Below are 12,567 nucleotides of genomic sequence, written 5' to 3'. Positions count from 1 at the left end.
AATGCAAGTCCTGCACTGTAGGGTGAGCCCGGAAATTTACACCCTCATCGAGGACGCGGACAACTTTGATACAGCAATGGAGCTGCTAAAAGGACATTATATTCGCCCGGTAAACAAGGTCTACGCCCGACATCTGCTGGCAATGAAGTGACAAATTCCTGGGGAATCGCTGGAAGAATTCTACCGTGCGCTCTTGGTGTTGGGGAGAAACTGCAACTGCCCGCAAGTTTCGGCGAGCGATTGCTGGAGAAAGACACCCTAGGCCTCAAGGAGGCACGGGCCCTTGCAGGTTCCCTGGATGTGGCCTCCTGAAACGACCACGCTTACGGTCCCCGACCGCGCGGCAGCCCCCTGGGCAGCGTGGAACCCCTCCGCGGCCGACCCCGAGACATCTCCCATCCCCCCCACAAGCTTGTGCTGCAAGGTGTCATGGCAACCCCAGGGCACCCGCTGCTACTTTTGCGGGCAGGCCAAGCACCCCCGGCAGCGCTGTCCGGCCTGCGCATCCACCTGCAAGGGATGCGGTAAAAAGGGCCACTTCGTGGTGGTATGCCAGGCCCGGGCGGTCGCTGCGGTCTCCGGTGGCTAATGCGGACCGCCACCACAACCCTCTCCACGGTCCCCGTGTGACCAGTTGGCGCCGCCATCTTCCTCCTCCAGGGCCACATGTGTCCCCCGGCGCCGCCATCTTGTCCCGCAGACGCCACGTGCGATGGATGGGCGCCGCCATTTTGTGCACCCCCAGCCATGTGCGACCAATTGGCGCCGCCATCTTGGATGGACTTCCAGGACCTCAGCTCGGCTGACCACACACTGCCCAAAGAGAACACTCAATTGCCGCGATTAGCCTCGGTGTTCCTGGACCAGTCCCTGCCTCGAACACTCTCAACTGCTACAACGACAGTGCTAATCAACGGGCACGAGACGTCCTGATTAATCGTCTCTGGGAGCACGGAGAGCTTCATACACCCCGACACGGTAAGGCGCTGTTCTCTCCCCGTCCACCCCGTTAATCAAAAAATCTCCCTGGCCCCCGGTTCCCACTCAGTAGAGATAAAGGGCTTTTGTGTAGCAAACCTCACGGTCCAGGGAAGGGAGTTTAAAAATTACCGGATCTACGTCCTTCCCCACCTCTGTGCGGCCACACTCCTAGGGTTAGACTTGCAGTGCAATCTCCAAAGTCTAACTTTCAAATTCGGCAGCCCTATACCCCCTCTCACTGTCTGCAGCCTCGCGACCCTCGAGGTCGATCCGCGGATCCGCCTTCCCTGTTTGCGAACCTCACCCCGGATTGCAAACCCGTCGCCACCAGGAGCAGACAGTACAGTGCCCAGGATCGGATCTTTATTAGGTCAGAGGTCCAAAGGCTACTGAGGGAAGGGGTCATTGAAGCCAGTAACAGCCCCTGGAGAGCTCAAGTAGTGGTGGTAAAGACCGGGGAGAAGCATAGGATGGTCATCGACTACAGTCAGACCATCAACAGGTTTACGCAGCTGGACGCGTACCCTCTCCCCCGCATATCCGACCTGGTAAACAGGATCGCGCATCACAAGGTCTTCTCCACGGTGGATCTTAAGTCTGCCTACCACCAGCTCCCCATCCGCACTAATGACAGCAAGTACACTGCCTTCGAGGCAGATGGGCGGCTCTACCACTTCTTAAGGGTTCCCTTCGGTGTCACTAACGAGGTCTCGGTTTTCCAGCGCGAGATGGACTGAATGGTTGACCGGTACAGTTTACGGGCAACATTCCCGTATCTCGATAATGTCACCATCTGCGGCCACAACCAGCAGGGCCACGACACCAACCTCCGAAAATTCCTCCAGACCGCAAAGATCCTTAACCTTACGTATAACAAGGATAAATGCGTGTTTAGCACCGACCGCCTAGCCATCCTCGGCTACATAGTGCGAAATGGAGTTATAGGCATGCGCCCCCTTATGGAGTTCCCCCTCCCTCACTATTCCAAGGCCCTGAAGCGCTGCCTAGGGTTTTTCTCTTACTATGCCTAGTGGGTCCCCAACTATGCGGACAAGGCCCGTCCCCTGATCCAATCCACAGTTTCTCCCCTGTCGATAGAGGCCCGCCAGGTCTTCAGCCGCATCAAAGCAGACATTGCAAAGGCCACAATGCACGCCATTGACGAGTCCCTCCCCTTCCAGGTCAAGAGCGACGCGTCTGACGTAGCTCTGGCGGCCGCCCTCAACCAAGTGGGTAGACCCGTGGCCTTCTTCTCACGTACCCTCCATGCTTCCGAAATCCGCCACTCAGTCGAAAAGGAGGCCCAGGCCATAGTAGAAGCTGTACGACATTGGAGGCATTACCTGGCCGGCAGGAGATTCACTCTCCTCACTGACCAACGGTCGGTTGCTTTCATGTTCGATAATGCACAGCGGGGCAAGATAAAAAACAATAAGATCTTGCGGTGGAGGATCGAACTCTCCACCTATAACTACGAGATCTTGTATCGTCCCAGGAAGCTAAACGAGTCTCCTGATGCCCTGTCCCGCGGCACATCTGCCAACGCACAAGTGGACCGCCTCCAAGCCCTCCACGAGGACCTCTGCCACCTGGGGGCCACTCGCTTTTTCCACTTTATCAAGACCCGCAACCTGCCCTACTCCATCGAGGAGGTCAGGACAGCCACCAGGAATTGTCAAGTCTGCGTGGAGTGCAAACCGCACTTCTACAGGCCAGAGAAAGCGCACCTGATCAAGGCTTCCCGTCCCTTTGAACGTCTCAGTGTGGACTTCAAAGGCCCCCTCCCCTCCTCCGACCGCAACACGTACTTCCTGAATGTGATTGACGAGTACTCCCGGTTCCCATTCGCCATCCCCTGCCCTGACATGACCGCAACCACCGTCATCAAGGCCCTCCATAGCATCTTTACGCTGTTCGGGTTCCCCGCTTACATACATAGTGATAGGGGGTCCTCCTTTATGAGCGACGAACTGCGTCAATTCCTGCTCAGCAAGGGCATTGCCTCGAGCAGGACAACCAGTTACAACCCCCGGGGTAATGGACAGGTAGAGGGGGAGAACGGAATGGTCTGGAAGACCGTCCTACTGGCCCTACGGTCCAGGAATCTCCCAGTCTCCCGCTGGCAGGAAGTACTCCCGGATGCCCTCCACTCCATCCGGTCACTGCTTTGTACCACGACCAACCAAACACCTCACGAATGTCTCCTTGTCTTCCCCAGGAAGTCCTCCTCTGGGACCTCGCTCCCGACCTGGCTGGCAGCATCCGGACCCATCCTGCTCTGAAAACACGTGCAGGCGCACAAGTCTGACCCGTTGGTCGAGAGGGTCCATCTTCTCCATGCTAACCCCCAGTACGCCGACGTGGCGTACCCCGACGGCCGGCAAGATACGGTCTCCCTACGAGACCTGGCGCCCGCCGGATCCCCACGCACACCCCAGCCACCAGTCCCACCCATCCATCCACCAGTGCACCTTACAGCCGCTCCCTTCCCAGGAGGATCGGTCCTTTTGCCGGCCCCGTCTAGGCCCCCCCGCCCACCGAAGCACCCCGCAGACGCTTCCTTCCCAGGTCAACCGGCTTCCCCACCAGCGCCGTCTAGGGGTGTTGAAGCTGCCACAGAGATCGAGGCCACACTCCCGGAGTGACAGACGTCCGAGCCTCCACCGGCGTCACCACCAGAGCTTCGACGATCACAGAGGACGACCAGAATCATTTTAAAGTGTATATAGTTAATTGTGAATCTGTAAATAGTTACGACAATAAGACAAAACGCTGTACGGAGGTGTTGCAGTACCTCCATAACTATAATTTCTACCACGCTACCATGTTGTAATATCAACCCACCACCCCCGCCGGACTCTTTTTTTTAACAGGGGGTAAATGTGGTAGTCTGTGTAGAGGTATTACGGTACCTGGTAATGCTGGAACACCATTGGTAGATATTGTATGTTTCCTATTGGTCAAGCTGTATGGTAGCTCCGCCCTGCAAGGCGGAGTATAAGAGCCCGTGCCGCCCCAGCAGCCTTCATTCTGTACCGGAGCTGCTGGGGGAAACATCTAGCTTATTAAAGCCTTCAGTTGGACTACAACCTCGCTTTCGTGGTCGTTGATCGTGCATCAATTGTCTAAATGTTTTTTAAAAGACGAAAATTGCACCCACCTCGACTACTGCCTCTGGCAGCTTGTACCAGACACTCATCACCCTGTGTGTGGAAAACCTGCCACCCATGGCCCTTTTGTATCTCCCCCCCTCTCACCTTAAACCTATGCCCTCTAGTTTTAGACTCCCCTGTTTTTGGGAAAAGATGTTGACTATCTACCTTATCTGTGCCACTCATTATTTTATAGACCTCTATAAAATCATCCTTAAGCCTCCTACGCTCCAGGGAAAAAAGTCCCAATCTATCCAGCCTCTCCTTATAACTCTTTATAACTCAAACCATCAATTGCCGGTAGCATTCTAGTAAATACTTCCTGCACTCTTTCTAAACCAGAACTGTACACAGTATTCCAAGTGCCGAAGGCGGCACGGTAGCACAGTGGTTAGCACTGTTGTTTCACACCGCCAGCGACCCGGTTTCAATCCCAGCTTGGGTCACTGTCTGTGCGGAGTCTGCACGTTCTCCCTGTGTCTGCGTGGGTTTCCTCCAGGTGCTCCGGTTTCCTTCCACAAGCCCCGAAAGACGTGCTTGTTGGGTGAATTGGACATTCTGAATTCTCCCTCGGTGTACCCGAATAGAAGCCTTAGTGTGGCGACTAGGGGATTTTCATAGCAACTTCATTGCAGTGTTAATATAAGCCTACTTGTGACACTAATAAAGATTATTATAAGTGTGGCCTTGCAATGCATGTCTTATGCCTCCTCCTCCTTTTTGACCAGGGCCTCAATATCCCGAGTCATCCAGGGTTCCATACTTCTACCAGCCTTGCCCTTCACTCTAAAAGGTGCTTACTCTGAACCCTGGTTAACACACTTTTGAAAGCCCCCCACTTACCAGCCATCCCTTTGTCTGCCAACAGACTCTCCCAAATTGGGCACTTTAAATTTTTTAAAAATTGGCACTGAATGAAAAATATATCAATATTTACGAGAAATAGGAACAGTCACAAAACAAAATAGATGCAAAAGATCATCACTGTTTTTGCAATAATTTGCTTTTAATAGATATGTGTGTACGTTCTTGTGAAGCCAGGTCTTCAGGTAATCTTGGAAAAGTCCCCTCAAATACAATGCTCTCAGGTTAAACGTTTGTAAGCTAAGCTGATCTCATTAGGTAATGATCTCTGTTAACTTAAAATAATTTCTAAACATCGCAGTGGCAGGAAACTGTTTATCTTGGGTGACGATGGACTGCGCCAGGGGTATATGTCACTTCTCTGTTGAACATGGTCTGTTGAGGTTGATCCCCTTTAGCCTTCTAGATTGTCACACAAGAGGCACCATCCGCTGCACGTCGACTTTGTCAAGACCTTTTCATTAGATTTCTCCTTCTTCTAAATTCGAGAGATTATAGGACTAACTGCTCAATTTCTCTTCATACGACAAACCCCATATCTCTGGAATCAATCTAGTCAAGCTCCTCTGAATGACCTCCAATACAACTACATCTCTCCTCAAATAAGGGGATCAAAACTGTACACCGTACTCCAGGTGTGGTTTCATCAATGCTTTGTACAGTTTACCAACACGTCCCAACTTTTAAACTCTATTCCATTAGCTACAAAGGCCAAAGTTCTATTTGCCTTCCTTAAAGTGCATAAGGAGGCTTTAATTGTGCGGACCTGGAAAGAGCTATCCAATTAGTCCCACTCAAACTATTATTGATGTTCCTCCGTTATTGTAAAAGTTCCAACTCTATTGAACATACAAACTAGGAACAGAAGTAGGCCATTCGGCCCCTCGAACCTGCTCTTCCGTTCAGTGAGACTGGCTGATCTGTGTGTTGAGTTCCACGTTTCCCATCTCTAATTCCCTCGCCCAACAAGAATCTCATCTACACCGGCTGTAAAAATATTCAGTGACCCTGCCTCCATCTCCTGAGGCAGAGAGTTTGAAAGTTGCGCAACCCTCAGAGAGAACTTTTCTCCTCACCTCTGTTCTAAAATGTGCGACCTTATGGTCTGCGTGGCTCACCTGCACTGAGAGAGTCTCTGGAAGGGGGTGCCTACTGATTTATTTTCTGTTTGTGATTTCAGCGGCAGCCTTCATGAATACCGAAGGAGACCATGTCGATGATCCTGTTTGCCTATGTGGTCCGGGTGACGGATGGCCTTCCGCTCTCTGCTTCTTCAGACTTTGAGCACAGCAGGGAGCTGCAAGAGTGCAAAAAACAACTGAAGATTGTGTCCAAGATGCTCGGGCAATTTCCTGGCCGTGGTACCGTAAAGAGCAATCAGCTTCACATACAGTGAGTATATCGTTGCATACATCAGTGTGAATGCTCTAAATGGCTCGTTGCAGTGAATTGGGTGCCTGGAACCGGGGCTTCCAGTTTTTTGTTTGTGAAAGCTCAGTGGCGTGAACCGGAACGGTGGAGATGCGATCTTGAAACCCGAGCATCGACTCCCATTCCGATCATCCCTCCACCCTGAGGCTGAGCAAGGTCAGTCACGCCAACTCGTCAGCAGGAAAAAACGGAACCAAGTCAGTGGGTCAGCAGGAAAAACCGGAACCAAGTCAGCGGGTCAGCAACCGTGGAGGACTGCCTGAAGCGCTAACTACGTTTTGTGCTGCTGATCTTCTGAGCGTTTCTGGTGTGATGGGAGAGTGCCTTTAAGAAATGGGTGGTTATCAAATAGCTGCAGTGATGTCCGAGTGTGGGTGGAGCTGTGCTGTCTGTCTTTCACTTTCGTTTTTGAGCAGGCCGCTCCAGTGAGTTTAGTTTTGTTTTGAGAGTGAAGAGCTGCAGTGAAAGCCAGCAGATGTGCATGGATATCTCTACAAGTTCAAGAGTGTTCATTTGGGTAATTTAAAAGTGATAACTGCTCTCAGTAGTGAATTTAAACCTGATCTCTGTGTTAAAAAGGGTCTTTTGTCTTATGGATGTTGCAAGGAAAGATTCAGGGTTACTTCTAGAATATTGTATCTGTGGGGATGATTGGTGTTGATAATTGTTATGTGTTTACTGGAGGTTTATCAAGTGTTAACTGGTTTCATAAATAAACATTGTTTTAATTTAAAAGTAATGTAGATCTCTGTTGCACCACACCTGTAAGGTAGGCCCGTGTGCTCCCCATAACCACAATCTATTAAAAGTTGTGGGTCAGGTGAACTCCATGATACACTTTGGGGTTCTCTAAACCCTAACACTCGCATTATCAGTTTATATTTCAGATTTCCAGCGTCCTGGATATTTTGCCTTTGTAGCAGCGCTGGGTGCAGCTCTGCACGCTGCCCTGCGCCAAGCTGCCAGGTCACTTACAGAGGAGGGTTGGCAGCGGAGAAACAGGAGTAGGCCATTCAGCTCGTCGAGCCTGCTCCAACATTTAATATGATCATGGCTGATCGGACACTCAATACCTTTGACACCCACTATCCTGACGTTATGGAGTACGTGAATTGGGAAGGAGGGGTTTGTGGTTAGCACACCGCTTTCACTTTCTGGGTTTGCATCTGGTAAACAGAATGAAGGATTTCTTTTCCTCAAACACGTGTCTATATGTCATGGAATGGAACCAGCAGCTAAACTGGCCATGCAGCACATCCGGTATTTTTCCCCTGCCACGAGTTACACCGTTTAATTCCAATTTTCACCTTGCACGCTTTAACATTCCCTTTGATTCAAGAATTTGTGTTGTACTAAGCCATTACTCGGGCTGAAAATAAATAAATAATCTTTATTGCCACAAGTAGGCTCACATTAACAAACACTGCAATGAATTTACTGTGGAAAGCCCCTCGCCGCCACATTCCGGCGCCTGTTCGGGTACATGGAGGGAGAATTCAGAATTTGCAGCTGGTACGGGAATTGAACCCATGTTGCTGGCCTTGTTCTGCATCACAAACCAGCTGTCTAGCCCACTGAGCTAAAGTAGCCCTAATACCAGTTCCAGTCACAATACTGGCTTGACAATTCACTCGATCTGAGAAGGTCTGCTGGAGATCGCAGACAAGTTAAATAGTTTGTGACAACAAATCCTACGCTCTAACCACCTCAGTGTCACATTGATCTTGATATTAACCTGCCCACCATTGGGGGGGGGGGGGGGGGGGGATTGAAACGTCACTGCAAGCTGACATGTATGCATCTGACATTTATGGCAGTAAATAGCACGTCTTGGAGAGGAGGCTCAGTTCATTCTTAAAACCAGACTCCCACATTGCAGCTGGGAACCAGTTTTAATTCTACCAATGCTGGCTGGGTTTGCCACGGCTCAGGTAAACACAGCTGCAAAAAAGAGACAGGACCTGCTGGCTCCCGAAGCTGTGCTTTTTATAGTGTGCTCGTGGGCCAAGGGGGCCTGGAGCACTTTCCCCGCACCCTCAAGGAAGCCTTCAGCCTCCTGTTGCTCATGTAGCTTCTCTCCAACCCCATCCATCATCCAATGATCACTGACCCCCAAACTCTGATGGAATCTCTTGCCCCTTCAGATGATCAAGGGCAAAACCTATCCCCCTCGCTCGAACTTCTGATCTGCAGCTTGCTACCTGCTTGATTGCATGAGGGGAGGGAGGCATGAATTTTGTCTGCTGCCAACGTCAGGACCTTGCCTCCCCTGGCCTCGCTGGCTTTCCCACACCGTGCCCTGCACCATCCCTGTAAATATCAGACCGTTCTTTTCAACATTCATATTTTTTGGCTTAATTCTGTGACCAGCTTGTTGCCATCTCTTAGTGGTTACCTTGTCTGAGAGCTCCAGCAGGCCCCTCCTTCACCTTCCCAGCTTGAGTGAACAAAGTCAGAATTTGCACAAGGATTCAATAATTAAGACCAGGAATAGGCCGTTTGATCCCTCGAGCCTGCTGCACCATTCAATCAGATCATGATTGTAGCCACAACTCTACTTTTCCTCTTCCCCATGATTCTCGACTCCCTTGTTGATCAAAAAAATCTGTCCAGCTCAGTCTGGAATATATTCAATGACCCAGCCACAGACGAAAGATGCTCTGTGAGGGGGAAAAAAATAATCTCCTCATCTCAGTTTAAAAGTTAGGAGTCTCCCATTTAAATCTCTTACTGCAGGTCGACAATGGTCTTTCAAAGCTTTCAGTCTCTCCAAACTCTTTACAAGCGTTGAAGCTTCTAGTTCTGGACTCCTCCACAAGGGGAAATATAATTTCAGCATTCACCCTGTCAAATCCCGAGATAGATCACCTTTCACTCTTCTCAACTCCAATCTGTTCGACCTTTCCTCATACGATAACTCCTTCATCCCAGGAATCAACCGAGTGAACCTTCCCTGAACTGCTTCTGATGATAAAATATCTGAGGTAAGGAGACCAAAACTGTACCCCAGATGCAGTCTGGTTTAGCACAGGGCTAAATCGCTGGCTTTTAAAGCAGACCAAGGCAGGCCAGCAGCACGGTTCAATTCCCGTACCAACCTCCCCGGACAGGCGCCGGAATGTGGCGACTAGGGGCTTTTCACAGTAACTTCATTTGAAGCCTACTTGTGACAATAAGCGATTTTCATTTTCATTTCATTTTCAGTCTAAATAAGGTGCTGTACAAAGGCCTCAGGCCAGTATTCTTACTGGAACCTTTCATCCCTGGTACTGGCTTAGTAAATCTTTTCAATTGATGAACTCCACAAAAGTATACATGGCCCCGCATCTTAATTTATGATGTTGCGTAAGTTTTATTTTATTCATTCGTGGGACGTGGCCTTCAGCTGAGTGGCTTGCTAAGCCATTTCAGAGGGCATTTAAGAGTCAGCCACATAGTTGTTGCTCTGGAGCCTCATGTAGGCCAGACAAGGAAAGGATGGCAGATTTTCTTCCCTCGAGGACATTCGTGAACCAGATCGCGTTTTTATAACTATCGACAATGGTTTCCTGGTCATCATTAGACTTTTAATTCCAGGTTTTTATTGAATTCAAATATCATCATCTGCCGTGGGGGGATTGGAGCCTGGGTTTTCCAGTTGCTAGTCCAATGGCAGTGCAACTGTGCCACTGCCTCTCCCTAAAGTTCAACAATAGCCTCCTTATTTTGGATACAATGCTTGGACACTTTTGAAACAATTTTGAGGAATCTCAACATGGCACAGTGCTGGGCACAGGTCTGTATTATAAACCTGCCTGCAATACAGTGCCAAAGCAGATGTAAGCACCATTGTACATTCATTGTGTTGAATGTACAATGAAGCATACCTGTTGAGTGTGGGCGAATTCTCCTTTAATATTCAAATAAATGGCAACTGCAGCTTTTTGTGAGCTGTATCCTGCAAGGGGCTCCGATGCCTTGAATCCTGGACCCAGTAAGAAGTCTTACAACGCCAGGTTAAAGTCCAACAGGTTTGTTTCGAATCACCAGCTTTCGGAGTGCAGCTCCTTCATCAGGTGAGCGAAGAGCTGGGTTCCACAAACACATATATAGACAAAGTCAACGATGCAAGATGATACTTTGAATGCGAGTCTTCAAAGTATCATCTTCGCATTGAAAGTATCATCTCTCATCATTGACTACAGTTCATAAAATAAAAATTGTATGAGCTTGGGAATAAACAAGTACTTGGCCTTTTTGACTAATAGAGCTTACTTCAGCGCCATCCCCTCTGCACAAAACACTGGAGGTAATATGTCAATGAAAACTGTAGATATTAATATGGAGTTCAAGGATTTAGATGCTCAACTATATCAGTTGGATTGGTCTTATGATGTGTTAACATGTATGGAGCACTTCCCTTCCCTCGAGCTTCCTGTGGCTTCGTAGGATCAGCGTTCGTCCCTTAAAATTCTTATCTCTAAAAGTGAGGTGGCTATGGCCATTAGCTTCAGCCGGGCAAGGCCCCTGGGCCAGATGGTTTGGGGTGTGAGATTTTACATTGAATTTAAGGACCTGTTAATAGAGCCATTAGCTGGTATGCACTGTCATTCTTTTAGGACATGTCTGCTATCACCGAACCTCGGGAGAGGCAAATATTTCGCTGATTTTGAAGAACCCGGAGGAGTGTGCCTCCTTTGGGCCAATCTCACTTTTGAACGTTGATTTGAAATTGTTGTCTAACGTGTTGGCGAGACGGTTAAAGGGAATCCTCCCGCTGATCATCTGGGAGGACCAGACTGGGTTCATCAAGGGCCAGTTTTCCAGTAATAATGTCAGAAGGTTGCTGGATGTGATCCAAACTTTTCTGAAGCAGGCGTGGATGGGTTAATGATCTCATTGGGTGCAGAGAAAGCACTTGAATATAGAACTTAGAACATTACAGCACAGAACAGGCCCTTCAGCCCTCGATGTTGTGCCGAGCATTGTCCGAAACCAAGATCAAGCTATCCCATTCCCTGTCATTCTGGTGTGTTCCATGTGCCTATCCAATAATCGCTTGAAAGTTCCAAAAGTGTCCGACTCCACTATCACAGCAGGCAGTCCATTCCACACCCTAACCACTCTCTGAGTAAAGAACCTACCTCGGACATCCCTCCTATATCTCCCACCTTGAATCTTCTAGTTATGCCCCATTGTAACAGCTACATCCACCCGAGGAAATAGTCTCTGAACGTCCACTCTATCTATCCCCCTCATTATCTTATAAACCTCTATTAAGTCGCCTCTCATCCTCCTCTGCTCCAAAGAGAAAAGCCCTAGCTCCCTCAACCTTTCCTCATAAGACCTATCCTGCAAACCAGGCAGCATCCTGGTAAATCTCCTTTGCACCCTTTCCAATGCTTCCACATCCTTCCTATAATGAGGTGACCAGAACTGCACACAATACTCTAAATGTGGTCTCACCAGGGTCATGCGCTAACACATTATAAGCCTTCTTCACGGCTCTATCCACTTGAGTGGCAACCTTCAGAGATCTGTGGATATGAACCCCAAGATCTCTCTGTTCCTCCACATTCCTCAGAATCCTGCTGTTGATCCTATAATCCGCATTCAAATTTTTTCTACCAAAAATGAATCACCTCGCACTTATCAGGGCTAAACTCCATCTGCCATTTTTCGGTCCAGCTCTGCATCCTATCAATGTCTCTTTGCAGCCGACAACAGCCCTCCACCTCATCCACTACTCCACCAATCTTGGTGTCATCAGCAAATTTACTGACCTACCCTTCAGCCCCCTCCTCCAAGTCATTGATAAAAATCACAAATAGCAGAAGACCCTGTGGTACACCGCTGGTAACTGGTCTCCAGTCTGAAAAATTTCCATCCACCACCACCCTCTGTCTTCTATGTGATAGCCAGTTACTTATCCAATTGGCCACATTTCCCACTATCCCACACCTCCTTACTTTCTTCATGAGCCGACCATGGGGAACCTTATCAAACGCCTTACTAAAATCCATGTATATGACATAAACTGCTCTACCTTCATCTACACACTTAGTTATCTCCTCAAAGAATTCAATCAAATTTGTGAGGCAAGATCTACCCGTCACGAATCCATGTTGACTATCCCGGATTAAGCCGCATCTTTCCAAAT

At 49.1% G+C, this 12,567-nt stretch overlaps 1 protein-coding gene across 2 annotated transcripts in view; it reads left to right on the top strand.

Annotated features, from left to right (window-relative positions):
* sec22c (SEC22 homolog C, vesicle trafficking protein) overlaps positions 1-12,567 on the top strand; it is a 62,069-nt gene that overhangs the window by 16,190 nt on the left and 33,312 nt on the right. For both annotated transcript variants that reach the window (XM_072508089.1, XM_072508087.1), the window contains exon 2: positions 6,178-6,389. In XM_072508089.1, the coding sequence (XP_072364190.1) occupies positions 6,208-6,389 (182 nt within the window). In that variant the 5' untranslated portion in view covers positions 6,178-6,207. The remainder of the gene's footprint in view (positions 1-6,177; positions 6,390-12,567) is intronic.

Source organism: Scyliorhinus torazame, chromosome 6 (assembly GCF_047496885.1).
Source record: "Scyliorhinus torazame isolate Kashiwa2021f chromosome 6, sScyTor2.1, whole genome shotgun sequence".
In the NCBI taxonomy this organism is placed as follows: Eukaryota; Metazoa; Chordata; class Chondrichthyes; order Carcharhiniformes; family Scyliorhinidae; genus Scyliorhinus; species Scyliorhinus torazame.
This window is presented reverse-complemented; position numbering and strand designations above follow the sequence as displayed.